The sequence below is a fragment of the Canis lupus genome, chromosome 26, assembly GCF_003254725.2.
Source record: "Canis lupus dingo isolate Sandy chromosome 26, ASM325472v2, whole genome shotgun sequence".
NCBI lineage: Eukaryota > Metazoa > Chordata > Mammalia > Carnivora > Canidae > Canis > Canis lupus.
The window spans coordinates 29795258-29816186 of NC_064268.1; the positions used below are offsets into that span (position 1 = coordinate 29795258).

The 20929-nt window shown below is 45.2% G+C and overlaps 1 protein-coding gene across 2 annotated transcripts in view; it reads right to left on the bottom strand.

Annotated features, from left to right (window-relative positions):
- Window positions 1–3288: 3288 nt before the first annotated feature.
- The window catches only part of CRKL (CRK like proto-oncogene, adaptor protein), a 40658-nt gene continuing 23017 nt past the window's right edge, over window positions 3289–20929 (bottom strand). The window contains exon 3 of one of the 2 annotated variants that reach the window (XM_035706276.2): window positions 3289–6973. In XM_035706276.2, coding sequence (XP_035562169.1) covers window positions 6839–6973 — 135 coding nt within the window. In that variant the 3' untranslated portion in view covers window positions 3289–6838. Of the gene's footprint in view, window positions 6974–14841; window positions 15103–20929 lie in introns of those variants that run through there. The other variant, XM_035706277.2, reaches the window with a different exon arrangement.

A 20929-nucleotide genomic window follows, 5' to 3' on the forward strand; every position in this document is an offset into this window, starting at 1 on the left:
ATACATTGCTGACAGAAGTGTAAATTAAGGTAATCCCTACTAGGGCAATTTGGCAACACTTCTCAAAATTGCAAATGCCCAGAGTCTTTGATCCAGCAATTCTACTTGGAGTGGCTCATTTTAATGTATCTGACCCCCTTGCAAAGGACCTCCATGTCCATCAATAGCGGACTATTGAGTGGCAGTCCATCCGTATCAGGGAGTACGATACAGTGATGAAAAAGAACAGAGACTCAATATACAGATTCACAAAAATCTTTAAAACCGATTGGAGAAATAAAGTGAGCTGTGAGAACAGTATCTATGCTACCTTGTGTAGAGAAAATATTTAGAAAGGATATTTACAGAGGTATTTGCTTGTATGTTATAGAATAACTGTGGATATATAGAATTATATTAATTATAGATATAATATATATTATAGAATTATATTAATATATTATAAAATATATATCATAAACTGGAAACAGGGAGCTGCTGGAGAGTGGAATGGACAGTGGAGGGCACGCTTCATCAGATGCCCGTCTTTTGAATGCTGCATCCTATGGATGTTTTTCCTCCAACCTTGAGGCCAAAGTGGAATTTTCCAAACTCCTCGGAGCTGTTTTGGGAAGCTGGGGTGGACTGCGAATCGCCATTCCCGAAGGGCTGGCAGTGGGGCTTGGGTCCCTTTCCTCTCTGCTCACTGGATCTGGTGCAGCCCTTGCCCAGGTCTCTCCTCGTGGTGCCGGCCCACGATAGATCACTCCCTCCCTCCGGAACCTGGCTGCTGGGCAGCTCCTGGCGCCCACTCCGAGGGCCTAACCCCCTTCCCCTTCCGGAGCCACTTCCTCAGACTGCTCAGCCTCAGGGCAGGTTCCGCCGGGCTCTCCGCGGCGGGCGGGGGCGGGCCGTCCTCCCAGGGCTCCGCCTTAGCCCCGCCCCGCCCGCCCGCCCCCTCCGCCAGGGCCCGCCCCCACGTCAGCGGGGGCGGGGCCAAGGCGCTCCGGCCCCGCCCCCGGGAGCCTTCAGGGCGGGGAGCCCAGGAGCCCCGGGAACCGTCCGGACAAGGGCCGCGCTGACGGCCGCCGGGCCCCATGCCGGCCACCCCACCCGGCCCCCGGCCCCGCCGCCGGGAAGCCCCGGCCAGCGCCCCGACCCCGCGGCCCGCAGGGGGTCCCCCGGGAACCACGCACTCTGGACAACGTCAGGGAAGGGACAAGCCCTTTCTGGGACCTGAGGGAGTGGGGGCGGCGGGGAAGCTCCGGGGTCCCCGGAGTCTACGTCCTCCGCCTTCACCTCGCGCAGGGTCCTCCCTCTCGGCATCCCTCCCCGCGTGACTGTCCCCGCCTGTCCCGGGGACCGACGGCTGCGGCGGGGCGTGGGGAGTGCTGGAGCCAGGTATTAGGGGTCTGGTGGACCTGGCGGTAGTAGTGGTCCCCAGAACCGGCCCGCGAGGTGGTGGACGGGGGTCAGGGTGACGCGGCCCTTGGCTGGCGCCCAGGATGCCTCCAAGTACCAGGTGTGTGGCGCCGGGGGCCCTCCACCCCAAGGTCTTCTCCATAAAGGAGGGGCAGGGAGTGCTCCCAGAAGGGCAGTCCTCCCACTGGCTCCGGTCCGCGCTCCCGGGCGGACTCAAGCCTCGCTCACCTATGACAGGCTTCAGTGGATAGGCCACAGCTCCTTGGCCCAGGGCTTCCGAGAGCGCGGGAGGGAGTTCACTGGCAAAAGTTCTCCAACTTGGCTGCATAACAGAAACTCCGGAGAACTTAAAAAAAAAAAAAAAGAATCCAGCGTCCAAATCCATGAAATCGGAACCTGGGATGGGATCCCCAAGGTCTCCACTGTGCAGCGAAGGTGGAGGGCCAGCGGTGTTGATGAAACCAGAGGGACCAGGAAGGGCAGGTCACTCGAGGTCTCAAGTCAGCAAGGCATCTCATCTCAGCAAGGCCAAGACCAAGCCAGGGAATGCTCCAGCCCTGAGCTGCTCCCCTAGGCCTGGATTACATTTAGTTCCCCTCCCCCAGACAGCCAGGAAGCCTTCCGGAACCTGTCGGAGGCTCCACAGGGGCTCCCATTGTCACAAATCATCTTTGTGCCAGAAGCCTTCCAGGGCAGGGCAGGGCAGGGCAGGGCAGGGGTACCCCCTGTGCTCCAGCTCAGGGAACCAGGGTGTGCGCACAGGCTCCAAGGGCAGGGTCAGGTCTTTACAGGGGGCTGGGAGAGAGGATCCATGACTAGGCAAGTTAGAAGGGCCTCCCAGAACACGGACCAGGGAGGAAACTGTGTGCAAAACCCAGCAATGTCCCGGGTTTTGCTGTGGAGTGAGGTTTCAAGATCTGGGCAATGGCCTCTGCGGGCCCGCACTGAGCCTAGCTTAGCAGAGGGAGACTATACAACATTGAGCAGCCCCCCACACCTGGCCCCATTTCCAAGGGTTTCCCTGCCACAGAGGAACCCAGCCCAGTACTGCTGATCAAAATACACCTTTTCAACCTGAAAGTATTCAAAGGGGTCCGTCTTTAGGGTGTTTCTTTCAGAAACATTTAACAGTTTGGTATTTCCACTTAAGACAAACTTTTCTTTCAAATTTTGCAGAATCCTGAAAGTAGGAGCCAGGGAGTACATATTCGCAGCATAGTTCTATATAAATATGGATTGGAATCACTTCCTGAAACTAATTTCCAGAGGTTTACTACAAGGAAATGTGGACCTCTCAATAGGCACAGAAATACCTGGAGGAATGGGGCTCTGGCTGAGGGGGATGTCAAGAAAATCACTGTGGTGTGCTCTGCCCCTCAACTGTCTACCTGCAGGTCCCTAGAGTTCATCAGGAAGGCTATATACAGATGGGAAGAGAAAAGAATATAAAAAGTTAAGCAGGTATCATGCCCTAACTTGGGATGAGGCTGCTTGTTTTCTAGGACTTTTACTTGAAACCACTGAACGCTGGGTAGCTTGTGCTGAACAAATATTTAACAGAAGCCTTCAGATACAGGTGCCTAGAAGGGAAAACATCCAAGTTTTCCTTGGTGACAAAGTGTGGCAACTACTGTTTCATCTTCCAAAGGGGAACACAACACTAGCTGCTTCTCTTTTGGGTGGGGGTGGGGGGCTGAGGGTGGGGAAGGGCCAATGCAAGACTTCTTTTTCGGTCAGCAAGGACAGGGGTGGGCTGCAAGACGCATCCCTGGAGGAGCACTGGTTATTTCTGTGTTTCACAGGCATCCACCAGGTGCTTAATTGCTTGGGAGGCTGATGTGGGCTGAGAGCCTGCAGGCAGCACTGAGGAGACACCGAAACACCAAAGCCGCCGCTGCCACCACCGGCTGATGCAAGTTTTATTGAGACAATGTACAAACAGGCCATGGAAACAAGGGTTCTGATGCCGGAACCAGTAACGTAAAATGAATACAAAAATAAAAAGGCACTAATCTGTTAAGAAAAGACACTCGATGTTCTAAGAATATAAGTCATTTAATACTGTTAATTTTATAGCACAAAATAAAACAAGCTATGATCCCCAAAAATAATTTTAAAAGCTTACACAGAAAATATTATTGCCTGAAGTTTATGATCTTTAAGTTACAGGTCAAAAGTTTTGTGTTGTTGTTGTCATTTTAAAACACACAGTGAAGACCGTCTAGAAGCAAGGCCACTGTTCCTCCTGCAGAGACAACGACCCTGTCTCAGGGAACTGTCCTTCTACTCCTTTAGAATATACAACCAGCTCAGTTTCCACACTGATAGCAGTTAACCAGGGACAGAGGTCTCTGGTCCCAGAGGGTGGAGTTTGAGGCAGAGCTCAGTGGTGTCCACAGAAAGCATTAGTCTTAGGTACTGTGTTAAAACAATCGAAAAGTCACTCATTTTAAGAGGTTAATGAACATAATATTAAAGGATTAAATTATAAACACCTGGCACAAAAACACATCATCCCTTTTCAAAAATAAAATGGTCATATTCCTCTGAGCAAACATTACAAGAGCAGTGGCCGTCTGCCTTGGCCTGTCTTGTCTGTAAACAGCTGTAAAAGAAAGCACGGAGCCAAGGATCCTTGAGCTCCAAGGAGGGGAGCAGCTGTCCTTCCCCCCTTTCAGTTTTCCAACCATGAGCACAGGTGGTGTCTTGTATGGGTGATCAAAGTTGTCAAATGGCAGCTCGTCGACACGTGCTCCTCTTTAACCATGCCATCAGGTGGTACACCACACCACAAAGAAATGACAAGGAGGACTCCTGTGTTGGAGGTCCTTTTCAGGATAAATAAGTTTTGAGTCAAACTGTCAATGCCCTTTAGTTCGTAATTTGTTCAGTTCCCAAGTGAGTTAATTTAACATCCAAATATTTTCTTAAGTGACACACAGTAGAGCAGAGCAAGTAGCAATAATGAACAATCCTAAAAGGAGACCAACCACGGAGGGAAGGCAGCTCCTCTGGAAGAAAAGCATCGCTTTCTGAAACAGGAAGTTTTCCCCAATCACTGGGGAACCCAAGCACGAAGCTGAGGTGAGAGTGCTGTTTTTTGTCTATTTAGTGTGATGAAGAGAAATTCCCTGCCTGATAAAAAAACTAATAAGGTCCTAAGTCAAAAAGGTACTACACTTTTGGCACATATCTGGAGAGTTCAGAACTCAAGACTCACCTTATTTCAGGCTCCCAGTCTCCTGGGCAGCCCTGGAGACATGTACATAGGTTGAAGTGACAAGCAGACTTATTATGAAGCCAAAGTAGGTCTGTGGGGTGTTCTGATTCTGAAGTGCTCCACATGAGGTGGGTCTTGTTATGGGTCAGGAGACAAGGCTGAAGGGAAGTCTTGCTTTCCAAAATGCCCACATACTTCCTGAGTACTCCGAACCAACTACTGTCACCAAAAGGTGCTAAGCCCCTCAGCTAAACTTGGTTTAAGAAAGCCGTAAGGTTTGTGCCCTCTCTGAACAAGGCACATAGCACATACTCTACCTTCTGTGGGACAACCCCTTTAGTACCGGGCCACTGGCTGCAAGGTGAACACTGTGTCCACGCAGGCAGAGGGAATTGCTGCCACATGTGTGCCACTTACTGTGGGAGCTGGGGGTGGGGGGGGGGAGCTAAACTCAGAATAAGAGGCAACTACAATGGACAGGCACCTTCAGAGCAAGACGTGGCCACAGTGCTCACTGATTAGGGAGAGCAGACTGCATTTTTATCAGGAAAACCACAGACAGGTAGCCACAGTGATATTTTTTTCCAATTGATCATTATTAACTTTGTCATGGGAACACTTGCAAGATTCTTCAATATGGCAGTTATCTACCTAATGGAATACTGATTTAAGGAGAGATTGAAAAAATGGCTGCTTTGCTGGTTCTGTCACCAGAATATATACATATACTGCTCTAATTCAAAACCTAAGACCGTTAGGAGACAGGGCCAGGGCTATAGCAGCCGCTCAGCAAATGATGCAGTCACTCACTCAGCAGGTGGCTGCTACATTTCCAGGTCTGCTGTATTCATTCTGAGCTGAGGCATGTCTTCATCAGTTTCCAGAAGGGAGAGCAGACTGAACTGCATGAAGGTTCCAGAATCCTAGTCTGCTATGTACACCAGACAACGAATCAGCCACACCTTTGTACCCAGCTGGCTTGTGTGAATAGCCCTCTTTTAGCTAACAAGGAAATGTTTACATCAAATTGCTAAATCGCTAATGGTTCTCCCAAGTCACTAAAATCTTAGACATCAGATGCATTAACCAATTTCCAGAACTTGAACTTTCTTTGCCTGGGAGCATCTCAGACACAGAGACTGGGGAACCAGTATTAGCAGCACCATCTTTCTCTGGCAGCTTTGTGAGCTTGGCCTGCAGCAGCGAGGAGTGAGCCTCAGTGAGTAGAATTTAGATTCATTAATGAAGTCAATGATTCTATGAACAACCTCACTTTTTAAAGAAATTTAATTCCTATACCTTAAAGGGGTGTATTCACTGAAACACTGGACAGAAAACTAGCCAAGTGCTTTCCCCCATTGTTCCTGTCATCACTGACAAAGTAAGCAAAGTCTTCCCCAAATCACCCCCTACTCTGGTGCTTTTGGGGAAAATGTAATCCAAGGAGCCAGCAGGCACACAAGCTTGGCACATTACAACTGACTTTTGTGGGTTGTTTACTACACGGCAAAACAGGTACAACTGGCAGCCAAGACAATAAAGGCCTCTGCTTCAGGGTTGTGTTTTGTTTTGTTTTTCCATATTCCTTTAGTTACAGCAGCTTCAGTTTGGGAAGCTCAGAGGCACGTGTCATTCCTTACAATATCACAAAAATCCAACCTGCTACTTAAAAACCTGTTCAGAACACACAAGTCTAATTAAGTCTTCCAAAACCAAACGAAAAGGAAAAAAGAGCCAGATTTGGGGAGTTTAGGACAGAATTCCCTCTTCTTTAAGGTCCATTTGCTCTGTTCTTCAAAGGAAAAACAAAACGGCGACTGAACCATTGCTTTGTGGAACAGCAACGTGCAATGTCTCACCATGGCCTCAAGCTCCATCTGATGAACATGACAGAAATCAGTCACAAGTACAAACAGGGCAGTGACGAGAAGACCGACCCTTTCCTCATCAACTTCTCTCCACTTGTGTGCTTCCACCAGTATATCCAGTTTATGATCCAAAAGAACTCTAATATCTGCTACTCTTTGACAATACGACTATGATACAAATGCCGAGGCAGCCACTGTGCATTCCAAATGTGTATGAGAGACCGCCACTCTGCAGAAAGCTGGACATCGGCAATGCAGTGTAACTTGCCTATGAGAGAGAATGCTTTCCCACTTCAAAGGAGACTATGACAGGCAGAACAAGGAAGCAGCAGGAAACAGGCAACAGCAATCACTCGTTTTCATCAGGGTTTTGAGGGTCAATGATTTTGACATGCGTAAAGGGGAAAAGCCCTTTGCGCCCATTCACTTCGCCTTCCCATTGGCCATTTATATTCATCCTTGTGACTTTCACAATGTCACCAACCTGTAAGGATGGAGAAAGAAGACACAGTCAGCATTTTCTCTGCAAACTAAAAAAAAAAAAAAAAAAAAAGTTTAACCCATATATACTGTTCTATCCAAAGGAACCTATAGAATTTTTAAAGTTTTTTTTTTTTGGGGGGGTGCATAAACCTAAAATCAAGCAGTGCCAAAGACACAATGTGGGGGGACCTGGGTGGTCAGTGGTTGAGAATCTGCCATCAGCTCAGACTGTGATCCTGGGGTCCTGGGATCGAGTTCGGCATCAGGCTCCCCAGAGGGAGCCTGCTTCTCCCTCTGCTTCTGTCTCTGCCTCTTTCTCTCTGTGTCTCTGATGAATAAATAAAAATCTTAAACAAAAACAAAAACAAAGACACAAGGTGCTACCATAAGCGTGCTGTCCTCCTCAGCTGGTGAGAATGTGTATTAAGTGAAGGACCTTCTGAGCATAAAAGCAACTTTTCTCCCTATGTCAGTTATTAACTCCCAACAGGAAAGAAATGAACACTTAACTACTCTCAGGATGGTTGAAGTGAAATCACACACAAAAAAAGGGTATTAAAAAAAAAATCTATCTCCACCCTAATATACATGGGGTGGAAATGCTGTCACCAACAAGACCTCAGTTACCAAGCCACCCCCCCCTCTCCTGCCCCAGGCAGCAATAATGTCTCCCTGATTTGTCCATTGCCTGCCCCTCTGTGGGGCCATCACAGGGAAAGGAAGCCCAACTCTGGGCATCTATCTTTTTCAGCCTACTTTAAACTTCAGGGTGGGGGGAATTCTATCTATTGTGAGAGGACAGGCACCAGTTAGGGACTGCTCCACTCATTAAGGAGAAGGCAGGAATTTTGTTTTGGAAGTGGTTTTCAAATTGTTCTGGAGACCCACAGAACTCTAGGGAGGTATTTTAAGGGCCCAACAAGTGTCTGGGCTTTCAACTTTTTAAACCTTTATTTATAAAGTTATAATAGAAAAAAGTATACTGAAATGCACCACTGCTAAACTAACCTGTGCTGCCTGCTACCTGCTTTTCATGCAGATCTCTCTTGGAATTAAACTGCTTTCATCATGTATTTGAAGACTCCCCCCAAATGACAAGGTAAAGGTTAAAAGATTCCTATCACTGCTCCAACAACACACATTCAGAAATAACCTGGGTGCTGAAGTGGATATCAGACTGCATCTATCATTCATATTATTTCCAATTTTTCCTGCCCATTTTAACAGTTAACTGTCCTGACTTTTTAATTTTTTTTTTATTTTTAATTTTTATTTATTTATGATAGTCACAAGAGAGAGAGAGAGAGGCAGAGACACAGGCAGAGGGAGAAGCAGGCTCCATGCACCGGGAGCCCGACGTGGGATTCGATCCCGGGTCTCCAGGATCGCGCCCTGGGCCAAAGGCAGGCGCCAAACCGCTGCGCCACCCAGGGATCCCCCTGTCCTGGCTTTTTAGCAAATTCTTAGAAATCTCAACTTTAAATTTTTTTTTTAACTTTGAAAATTTCATTGGGAAAAAAGGGTCTTCTGCTAAAACTATGGTCCAGCAAGCTTGACTACTAGCCTGGATTCCAGAGGGGACAATGCAGCTTTAGAAGTCCACCGGCACACAGCTCTGCTGGCACACTTCATGTGAATTGTGCCAGAATGGCTTTGCTGCCATTCGTGTGAAGGCCGACCTCCTTCCTCCTGCCCCATCCCTGCTCCAACCCCCTGAAGCTCAGAGGTGTTGGGCCCAGCCCCATCGCCTCTCTTGGTTACCAGGGAGGTCAATGCCCTCTGAGGAAAAGGAGGTATGTTTTCTGAGGCAAATATGAAAGTCATTTGGATTAGTTTATGAGATGGCTAAGACTCAAGCAGAAACACTAAAATCCAGTAATGTGGTTGTTTAAACATAGGTATCTATAAAACAGAACAAAACAAGAAACAAAAAGCTAAAACAAAAGGGATGCCTGGGTGGCTCAGCTGTTTGGGGGTCTGACTCTTGGTTTCAGCTCAGGTCATGAACCCAGGGTCCTGGGATCGAGCCCTGCATTGGGCTCCCTGCTTGTGGGGTGTCTGCTTCTCCCTCTCCCTCTGCTAGTGCACGCTCTCTCTCTCTCAAATAAACGAATGTCTTGGGATCCCTGGGTGGCGCAGTGGTTTGGCGCCTGCCTTTGGCCCAGGGCACGATCCTGGAGACCTGGGATCGAGTCCCACATCGGGCTCCCAGTGCATGGAGCCTGCTTCTCCCTCTGCCTATGTCTCTGCCTCTTTCTCTGTGACTATCATAAATAAATAAAAATTAAAAAAATAATAAATGAATGTCTTTAAAATAAACAAATCCTCAAAAACCAAACCAAACCAAAAAAAAATAAAAAAGGTAAGGTGCATAAAATGAGGAAAACTTCAATTAACAGAGACCTAAACTCTAGACTCCAACACCTATTTAGACCATGGTCCAAACAGAAGATCAGCCCTTTCTTTTTAAGATTTTATTTATCCATTGGCCGGGGTGGGGGTGGGGGTGGGGGCACCAGCGACAGTGAGCAGTGAGGGAAAGGGAGAGAAAATGAAGCTGACTGAGCACAGAGCCTGACATGGGGCTTGATCTCCCAACTCTAAGATCATGACCTCAGCTGAAACCAAGAGTTGAACACTTAACCAACTGCACCACCCAGGCAACCCAAGATCAGCCATTTCTAAGACAGCATCAAGAAATTTATAGGGGGGGTTTACAGACATGTTGCCCCAAGATTTTATTTATGAGATAGAGAGCACACGAGCAGAGTGAGAGGCAGGAGAAAAGACTCCCCGCTGGGCAGAGAGCTTGATGTGGGGCCTGATCCCAGGACTCCAGGATCATGACGAGAGGTGGAGGCAGATGCTCAACCCACTGAACCATCCAGGCACCCCCAGGCCTGTTTTGCTTTGTTTTGTTTTTTCAATTCAATGGACACCATGAGTCAGGGACCCTTTTTCACAGAGGTTTTTACTTGCAGAGCTTCTTCAGAGTTGTTATTATTACTCTTGATCCCCAATGTACACTAACGTTCTATAAGGCAAGGCAGGCTGACACAACAGATCTAAGAGTCTGAACCTCTCCATCATCACAAAGTGCTGGTTTATCACAAAGCAGAGGTAAAAACCAAGGAGCATCCAGTGCTGGTCATCTGTGTTCTTGCCACCTTGCAGAGTGTAAAGGCAGCATGGCCTACCTGTGCCTAGGACCACTCAACCTTCCACTTTCAGCCTCTTCTCACCGAGACACTCACTGCGTTTAATGGTCTATCTTCACAACTTCCCCTCGTGATCGCAGACTGACTGCTCTGAATTTTCTACCTCTCTGCTCTCCATTTTTTATTCTACCATTTTACTTGTGATTCTCCAAATATACTGAGAAAAATGCAGCCACTATATTTAGGTGGAAAATAGCACTATTAACAAATGAAACCTCTCACACCTTGTGGAAACCAGCTTGAACACTTGACAAATGAAAATGGGTAAAAAGAACTTTAAAACCATGAGGCGGGATCCCTGGGTGGTGCAGCGGTTTGGAGCCTGCCTTTGGCCCAGGGTGCGATCCTGGAGACCCGGGATCGAATCCCACATCGGGCTCCCGGTGCATGGAGCCTGCTTCTCCCTCTGCCTGTGTCTCTGCCTCTCCCTCTCTCTCTCTCTCTGTGACTATCATAAATAAATAAAAATTAAAAATAAAATAAAATAAATAAAATAAATAAGACCATGAGGCTCCTTGGTTGTAACACAGTATAAATTTAGTTTTAAAAAAAAATTGCCCTAGGGCAGCCCCAGTGGTGCAGCGGTTTAGCGGCACCTGCAGCCCAGGGCGTGATCCTGGAGACCCGGGATCGAGTCCCACGTCAGGCTCTCTGTGTGGTGCCTGCTTCTCCCTCTGCCTGTGTCTCTGCCTCTCTCTCTCTCTCTGTCTCTATGAATAAATAAAATAAAATCTTTAAAAAAAAAAAAGAAAAAAAATTTGCCCTAGTAAGTTCCTTTCTAAATTGTGACTCAAATGCCTCTATAGGAGCACCACTAATTCAACTCCATGGTAAGATGCCTTATAAAGAGTTATCTAGTAATTAAGAATTAGATTCTGGGGTGCCTGGGTGGCTGTCATTTAAGAATCCAACTCCTGATTTCAGCTCAGGTCGTGATGTCAGGGTCATGAAAATCGAGCCCTGTGTCAGACTCTGCACTCAGCACAGCGTCGGCCTGAGATTTTCCTTTCTCTCTCTGCCCTCCAAACCCCTACCCTACTCATGTGCACATGCTCTCTCTAAAATAAAATAGATAAATCTTAAAAAGAATTAGACTCTTAAAATCTTTTATTTATTTTTAAAAGTAGGCTCTAGGTCCAATATAGGGCTTGAACTCATGACCCTGAGACCAAGAGTTGCATATTCTCTTGCAATATGGTAAGAAGTTCTGAGACAAAATAAAATGTACTCTAGCATTCATATTTTTGTAGTCAAGTACTAGATATATATAGGAGAAAGAGAGGGCGTAAAAAGCCAACTACATGTATTTATAGATTAGCAGATTATTATTATTACAAATTATTTTCAAACTCATGTCACAGGCTCAACAGAAATAATTCAGTTAGTCGAACAATTAAATTTTCTTTTTAAAGATTTTATTTATTCAAGAGAGGCACACACACACACACACAGAGAGAGAGAGAGAGAGAGAGAGAGAGAGAGGCAGAGACACAGGCAAAGGGAGAAGCAGGCTCCATGCAGGAAGCCCAACGTGGGACTCAATCCCAGGACTCAAGGATCACGCCCTGGGACGAAAGGAGGCACTAAACTGCTGAGCCACCCAGGGATCCCGAACAATTAAAATTTAAAGGGAAAGACCGATAATTCTATTTTTGAGATTTGCAATAAAATTTAAGTTGGCCCTTTCATAAAGATGGCGCCAAAGGCGAAGAAGGAAGCCCCTGCCTCTCCCAAAGCCAAAGCCAAAGCCAAAGCCAAAGCCAAAGCCAAGGCTTTGAAAGCTAAGAAAGCAGTGCTGAAAGGCATGCAGTCACCAAAAAAAAGATCCATGTGTCACCTACATTCCAACGACCCAAGACCCTGCTGTCTCGAAGGCAGCCCAAATATCTTCGAAAGAGCGCCCCCAGAAGAAACAAGCTTGACTGATCACTATGCCATCATCAAGTTGCCCCTGACTACTGAGTCAGCCATGAAGAAAACAGAAGACAACAACACACTTGTGTTCATTGTGGATATAAAGGCCAATGAGCACCAGATCAAACAGGCTGTGAAGAAGCTCTATGACATTGATATGGCCAAGGTCAACACCTTGATCAGGCCTGATGGAGAGAAGAAAGCATATGTTTGACTGGCTCCTGACTATGATGCTTTGGATGTTGCCAACAAAACTGGGATCATCTTAACTGAGTCCAGCTGGCTATAAATCTAAATACAAATTTTTTCACCATAAAAGAAAATTAAGTTGTAAAAAATATTAATTTGTAAAGTACCCAGTGGAAAAAAAAATTCAACTGAAAAGACACGTTTCTCTGATTTTTGTCTTAAAAGGAAATAATAATTTGATGGATAGAATAGATTTTTTTTTATTTATTTTTATTTTTTTAAGAATTATTTATTTACTCAGAGCAAGAGAGAGGCAGAGACACAGGCAGAGGGAGAAGCAGACTCCATGCAGGAAGCCTGACGTGGGACTCAATCCTGGATCTCCAGGATCACACCTGGGCTGTAGGCGGCAGCCACCGGGGCTGCCCCGAATAGGTAAGATTTAAATAATAAAACTTAAGGACGCCTGGGTGGCTCAGTGGTTGAGCATCTGCCTTCGGCCCAGGGCATGATCCCAGGGTTCTGGGATCAAGTCCCGGACTGAACTTCCTGCGAGGAGCCTGCTTCTCCCTCTGCCTCTCTGCCTACATCTCTGCCACCTCTCTGTCTCTCTCATGAATAAATAAATAAAATCTATTAAAAAATAGTAATAAAAACTAAATTTTAAATATTTGGGAAATATAGATTGTTTTATGATTAGTGCCTGGAGTCCAAGTATTGCTCTTTCTCCAAATCATAATATTTTAATTTATAGATAGTAGAAAATGTTTTTCTTACTCATATGTGGGGAAAATCATGCCAATTTAAGAAAAATTTCATGTTCCTTTATAGAAAGCGGACCAAGTAATTATATTATTATGAGAGAGAGAGAATATGCTAGCGCACGCACACCAGAGAGAAAGCACTCGCATGAGTTGGGGGGGGGGAGGAAGAGGGAGAGGAGGAAAGAGAATCTTAAGCATGCTCCACGCCCAGTGCAGAGCCTGACATAGGACTCTAACTCATAACTCTGAGATCATGACCTGAGTCGAAATCAAGAGTTGGTCATTTAACTGATTGAGCCACTCAGGTGTCCCTTTTGAGCCTTTTTCAGTGCAGGAACCTGCTATCTCATGTTTGGAGCACAAGGAGGCTAAGGAGATGAAGAGCTTCACTGTCTGGCCTTTCTCTCCAACATACAACATTCTTTACCTCCCTTTGACCCAGGAAAACAGACTGCCTCTGTCTTTATTTTTAAAATAATGAAATAGGGGGATGCCTGGGTAGCTCAGCGGTTGAGCATCTGCCTTTGGCTCAGGGCATGACCCCAGGGTCCCGGGATCAAGTCCCACATCAGGCTCCCTGCATGGAGCCTGCTTCTCCTTCTCCCTGTGTCTCTGCCTCTCTCATGAAAAAATAAAATCTTAAAAATAATAAAAATAGAATAAAATAATGAAATAGGAGAGCACCTGGGTGGTTCAGTTGGGTGTCAGACTCTTTGTTTTAGTTCAAGTCATGATCTCATGACTCCGTGCTTGGGACATCTGGTTCCCTTTGGTCTGCTTAAGGATTCTCACCCTCTGCCATTCCCCACGCCCCCCCGCCCCCAATAAATAAATAAATCTTTTAAAAAAATGATATAAAGAAAATCATGGATAGAAAGCTACTGATATCATTCTAAATTAACTTCTAGTTATTGTTAATGATCACAAAGAAAATACAATTAATGTATTAAAATAACTATACAACAAGGCAAGGACAAGTAAGAGAATGTGTAGGTATAAACGTGTAGGAGAATTCTGTGACGAAAGAGGGGACCCAGGTGAGCAAACACCCAGGTAGACTCTGCTGTACAAAGGATGATGGCTTCAGGGCACCTGGGCAGTCTGTAGGTAGTGAGCTGGCACTCAGAGCCAGATCCATTCTGCCAAGATGTTACATGAGGAAAAAAAAAAAAAGGCTAAGGCAAAAATGAGCTGAAACTGAAAACAAAGCTACTGTTTGAGGTTGATGAGTGTTGTTGACAAATAGTGGGCCCAGCAACTTAAGTTTTCGTTAGGTCCACTCATTTGATGTCCTACAAAAAATACTTTGGAATTTTGTCATTTTATCTATGCTTTCTCTATCTTCAACTGGACTCCAGGTGCCCAGAGAGCATACATTTTGCCTGAAGTCTGTAATCTTAGCCTGCCCTGGCTGATGTTTGATAAATATGAAAGAAAACAAAGTCTTACTTTCCTGAAAACCTGGCCTGGGGCAGCCCTCTTCCACATCTTGGGTGAGTGCACCCCTCCAGCCTGGGGGCAAGGAATATGCTCTGACCCCAGGTTAATGCCTCCTCCCTGGTTTTCCTAGCCTCTCACTACCTGGCTTTATCAGTGTAGCCATCTTACCCTGATCTGTCTTCTATCATCTAATGTCACCCAGCCCAATCAGCCCAATTCCCAATCACTCTAGTCTCCTACAGCCAGAACCTACCTACCACACTCTGGCTATTGCTCCCACCATTTCATCATCAAGCAATACCTGCTGGTCCAAAGTTAGCAACACCAAGTCCAGTTCTCTACCTCTGATGTTTCATGGCACCTAATGTGGGAGACTTCACCTGCCCTTTTCACTCTCTGCTGCTCAGCTCTCCATTTTTGCGGTATTGTATAATATAACACTACTGCCAGGGGGGTACTTCCCATATGCATTTGTGGAAAGTAAAGCTCTGTGTGAGGTCAGATGCCTTGTTCTCCAGGATTCTGGCAGACTAGACCAAGGAGGCTCCATTCTCTGCTCTTCCATGGTCACCTCTTGGCTTCCAACACACACCACATGGCACTCTCTGAAAAGGAGAAACTTGTTTTGCTTATTTTATATTATTTTATTTTATACTCCATGTTACAGTACTGTAAAGTACTTTCTGGAGAAGTCTGCAGAATCAAGGTTTAAAAAAGAAGGGGCAGCCTGGGTGGCTCAGTGGTTTAGCGCCCCCTTCAGCCCAGGGTGTGTCCCTGGAGACCGAGGATAGAGTCCCACGTCGAGCTCCCTGCATAGAGCCTGCTTCTCTCTCTGCTTGTCTCTCTCTCTCTCTCTCTCTGTGTCTCTCATGAATAAATAAAATATTAATAAATAAATAAATAAAATAAAATAAGAAGAGAGGAGTGCCTGGGTGGCTCAGTCTGTTAAGCGTCTGCTTTCGGTTTAGGTCATGATCCCAGGGTCCTGGGATCAAGTGCCGCATCAAGCGCCCAGCTTATTGGGGAATCCACTTCTCCCTCTACCCCTCCCCAGTGGTCGTGTTCTCTCTCTCAAAAGAGAAAAAGAAAAGTGCAGGTTGATGTCCCCCATCTGCTGGGGATACACAGATGGCCAAGTAGAGAAGAAAGGTCTTGGGAGGACAGCAGTAACAGGCACAGGGGTCTAAGGATAGTAGAATACAGTCCCTCACCTTTTTTTTTTTTTTTTTTAAGATTTTCTTTATTTGAGAGAGAGAGAAAACACATGATAGAGTAGGAGCAGGGGTAGAGGGAGAGAGAGAAGATCCCTCCCCACTGAGTAGGGAGCCAGATGTGGGGCTCCCTCCTAGGAACCTGAGATCATGATCTAAGCCAAAGGCACACACTTAACCCACTTAGCTATCCACGCACCCCATCTCATGCCTTCTAATTAATTTATGATTCTGACAGTCTTTATAAGACACTTTCCACACCATTCTACATCATCAATTTAATAAGATTTACTGCATATCTATTGCAGCTCAGTTCTCATCTTCAAGGAACCTCTGTCTCACTGTGGGATACACAATAATCTACTGTCCAGATGTGGTAGATGTTCAATGAATGTTTGTTAGAGAATAAACAATACAAAAAGCAGCAAGTGGAAGAAATACAGTACTGAGTCCAAGCTGCAGAGCACAGGAGCAGGGAGCTATTGCTTTGACCTAGGGAACCTTGACCAGTAGAGATAAGTCAAGGTTCAGGCTAGGAAGAGAGAATGAATGGGAGACATGTGATGGCCACCTGACATTAAAGCCACATTCTGGCCTTGAAGGAGCTCTCACATGTGAAAACATAGCATGTCATTCTTCATGCTCTTTCTAGCTCAGTCCAAGACCCTTCATATGGGGAATAACCCTAGAATACCAACACAGAAAAGATGCCCTGGCTGTGTTATGCTGCCTGCTGCCCACAGTTACAGGCCTGGCTATGGACCAGCTTCTTCACTGCTCCACTGAAGAATGCTTGGGCTCAGATGCCATCTTGCTGCTCCTCTCTTCACTCCCAATTCTGGTACAATGCCCTTCCTTTGGCTTCACGATAGAAGGACTGAGTCCAAAGAACCACTCACTTCAGAGAGCAGATTGACCTCAAAGTTGGTGGATATCAACTCAGTTCAAGGAGCACTCTAAGCCTGGAAGATAATGGCTGATCCTATCAAAAGATCAAGAGGAGACACATATCTTATTAAATGTCACCCTATGACAACCCTGATTATTACTAGAACTGCCACACTATTATCTTTGTACCTGGGTGCACTGAGCACTTGGGAAGTGCACACATCAACTCTAAAATCAAGCACAGGGATCCCTGGGTGGCGCAGCGGTTTGGCGCCTGCCTTTGGGCCAGGGCGTGATCCTGGAGACCCGGGATCGAATCCCACATCAGGCTCGCGGTGCATGGAGCCTGCTTCTCCCTCTGCCTGTGTCTCTCTGTGACTATCATAAATAAATAAAAAAATTAAAAATAAAATAAAATAAAATAAAATAAAGCACACATCAGTAGGACACCCCAGTCACCCTCATGCTTTGTGTCTAGTGAGGACCATGCAAGAAGGCAAGACAACACTTCCAATGCTAGTAATAGTTTCTATAGCTCTACTCGTCCAGAGCATAAACAGAAGAGCACTGGCAATACTTCTACAGCCTGACTTCTGGTACTTGAGTCCAAGAGCAGTCAAAACCCTCGAGGGCCCAGGTACTGGCTGCCACAGCAGCTTTCTGCTTCCCCTACTCATTCAATCCGTCTCTTTTCCCCATTCAGATATTTTCAGACTGTATTCTCAGGTTACATAAAAATAAGATCAGAAGCACAGTAAGTTACAATGGAATCAGAAGTTCTAACTTGGGTGACATGAACATGTCTCAGATATCAAAGAACATCCCGGAAGTATATGCAGAAATGTATATAAGTGCATTAATGCATTTGTTTTCCTGGAGAAAGCTATCTTCAGATTGTAAAAGGGTTCCATAACCTCAAAAAGGTATAAAACACAACAAAAACCAACATCTTGCAACCACCAGGCAGTTTTTTTTTTTTTTTTTTTAAAGATTTTATTTATTTATTCATGATAGTCACAGAGAGAGAGAGAGAGGCAGAGACACAGGCAGAGGGAGAAGCAGGCTCCATGCACCGGAGCCCGATGTGGGATTCGATCCCGGGTCTCCAGGATCGCGCCCTGGGCCAAAGGCAGGCGCCAAACCGCTGCGCCACCCAGGGATCCCACCAGGCAGTTTTAATTCTGCAACTTGTGGCTTTCATTTACTTGTTCAACAAATAGTGATTATTTATGTGCCAGGCCCCAGAAGGGTACAACAGAGAGCAAAGCAGATAACAGCCCTGCCCTCACGGAGCTGCCTGGGGTCTTCACCTGTTTTAACACTTGCCCTTGTGTTCTCTGTACACCAGTACCTGAATTAAAGCTATCAGAGCTGAAGAGGCTTTTAAGGGCTACAATGGTCCTTGTCCATGTACCCTGAGTAGCCGTCAAGTAGTCTCAGGTACTCTCTCCTAAAACTGATGCTACTTACTGGTTTTTAACACTGAAGACTTGTTCTATTCCCATTATCCTCCAGGGGAGCAATTTGATTTAAGAAGGCTGTTTACCAGTTAACACTTTTTATGAAAACAGGGATTTTATTTTAAGATGGTCCAGGGGTTAAAGGTATCACAGGCCAGTAAGCTGTGATGCAAGAGAATGTGGGCTATGGAAAGGAAGGAGTAAAACTATCTCCATCTGCAGATGACAAGATCTTATATATAGAAAATTCCTAAGATTCCACAAGAAAGCTATTAGAGCTAATAAAATGCAGCAAAGTTACAGGGTACAAGATAAACAAACAAATACCAGTTGTGTTTCTGTAAGCCAGTAATGAACAATCAAGAACGCAATTCCACTGAGAGGTGCCTGGCTGGCTCAATTGGTGGAGCATGTGACTTGTTGATCTTGGGGCTGTGGGTTTGAGTCCCACGGTAGATACAAAGATAACTTAAAAAAGTAAAATCTTAAAAAACAAAAACACAATTCCATGGTACAATGCCATCTAAAAGAATAACTGGAAATACATTTAACTTAAATAAAACACTTGTACACTGAACACTACAAAATACTGCCAGAAAAAAAATTAAAGAAGACTTAAGTAAATGGCAAGACATCTTGTGTTCACGGATAGGAAGCCTCAGTATTATCAAGATGTCAACACTAACCAGAGATCTACAAGTTCAACACAATCCCTATCAAAATTCTAACATTTTTTTGCAGAACTGGAAAGGATGATCTTCAAATTCACGTGGAATTGTAAGATACTCTGAATAGCTAAAACAATCTTGAAAAAGAAGAACAAAGTTGTTAGACTTCTACTTCCTGACTTCACAACTACTACACGAAGATACAGTAATCAAAAAAGTGGTCTTGGAGGGACACCTGGGTGGCTCAGCGGTAGGGCATCTGCATTCACCTCCGGCTGTGATCCCAGAGTTCTGAGATTGAGTCCCACATGGGGCTCCCTGCAGGGGGCCTGCTTCTCCTTCTACCTGTGTCTCTGCCTCTCTCTCTGTGTCTCTCATAAATAAATAAAACCTTTTTAAAAAAGTGGTATTGGGGGGCACCTGGGTGGCTCAGTCTGTTTAGCGGTCGACTTTTGATTTTGGCTAAGGTCATGATCTCAGGATCATGGGATCATACACTGGATACTTCAGCTCCACACTCAGCAGTAAGTCTGCTGGGGATTCTCTCTCTCCCTCTTTCTCTGCCCTTCCTCCTGTTCATGCACATACTCTCTCAAATAAATAAGTAAATCTTAAAAACAAAATACTGTGGTATTGGCACCCAGACATACATATAGACCAATGGAATAGAACTGAGAGTTCAGAAGTTAACACATACATTTATGACCAAATGATTTTTCTTAAAGATTTATTTATTGGGGGCGGAGGGGGGGGGGGGGGGTAGAGCATTGGGGGTAGGGGTAGGGCAGGAGAATCTTCCAGCAGACTCCCTGCTGAGTGTGGAGCCTGAATGGGGCTCAATGCCACAACCCATTAGATCACAACCTGAGCCAAAACCGAGTTGGACACTCAAACAACTGAGCCACCCAGGTGCCCCTAATACTAAATGATTTTTGACAGGAGTGCCAAATTCATTCAAATAAGGAAAGAACAATCTCTTCAACAAATGGTACTGGTACAATTGGATTTTCACATGCAAAAGGAAGGATTTGGACCACTACATCAGACTACATACCAAAATTAACTCACAATGGAGAAATAATTACATATAAGAGCTAAAACCTTAAAACTCTTAGAAGAAAACACTGGGTAAATCTTCATGACCTTTAATTTGGTAAGGGATTATTCAGTATGAATCAAAAGCATGAGTAGCAAAAGGAAAATCAGGTAAATTGGATTTCATCAAAATTAAGAATGTGCATTGGGGCATCTGGGTGACTCAGGTCACAATCTCAGGGTCTTGGGATTGAGTCTTGCATTGGGCTCCCTGCTCAACAGGTAGTCTGCTTGTTCCTCTTCCTTTCCCTCCTCTCCCTCTCCCTTCTCCCCACTGCTTGCATGCATACTCTCAAATAAATAAAAATCTTTAAAGAAAAAAATTAAAAAAGAACGTGCATCAAAGCAGACTATCAAGAAAACAAAAAGAAAACCTACAGAAGGGGAAAAAACATGAATTTAATATCCAGAATATATAAAGAACTCCTAAAGTTCAACAACAACAAAAAACAAACAACCTGATCAAAATATGGGCAAAAGACTTGAGCATTTTTGCAAAGATATAAAAAATAGCCAAGCAGCATATGAAAGGATGTTCTATTTATTTTATTTTTTAATGTATTATTTTATTATTATTTTACTTTATTTTTTCATGAGAGATGGGGGTGCGGGGAGAGTAAGAGAGAGGGAGGCAGAGACACAGGCAGAGGAAGAAGCAGGCTCCATGCAGGGAGCCTGATGTGGGACTCGATCCCAGACTCCAGGATCATGCCCTGGACCAAAGGCAGGCTCTAAACCACTGAGCCACCACCCAAGGATCCCTCAACATTATTATTAATTATAGAAATGTAAATCAAAAATTTTAAAATGGAAATTAGTAAGTGCTGGTGAGGACATGGAGAACTAGAACCCTTGTGTACTGCTTGCTGTAAAATGGTGCAGCCACCGTAGAAAACAATATGGTGATTTCTCAACAAGTTCAACATGGTTACCATATGACCCAGCAACTCCAATGTTAGGTATATACCCCAAAGAACTGAAAATAGGTATTGAAACAAAATTTGTACATGAATGTTCATAATAATACTGCTCAATTTCCAAAAGGTGAAAATAACTCTGATGTCCATCATCTAAAGAATGTATAAACAAAATATGATATATCCATACAAT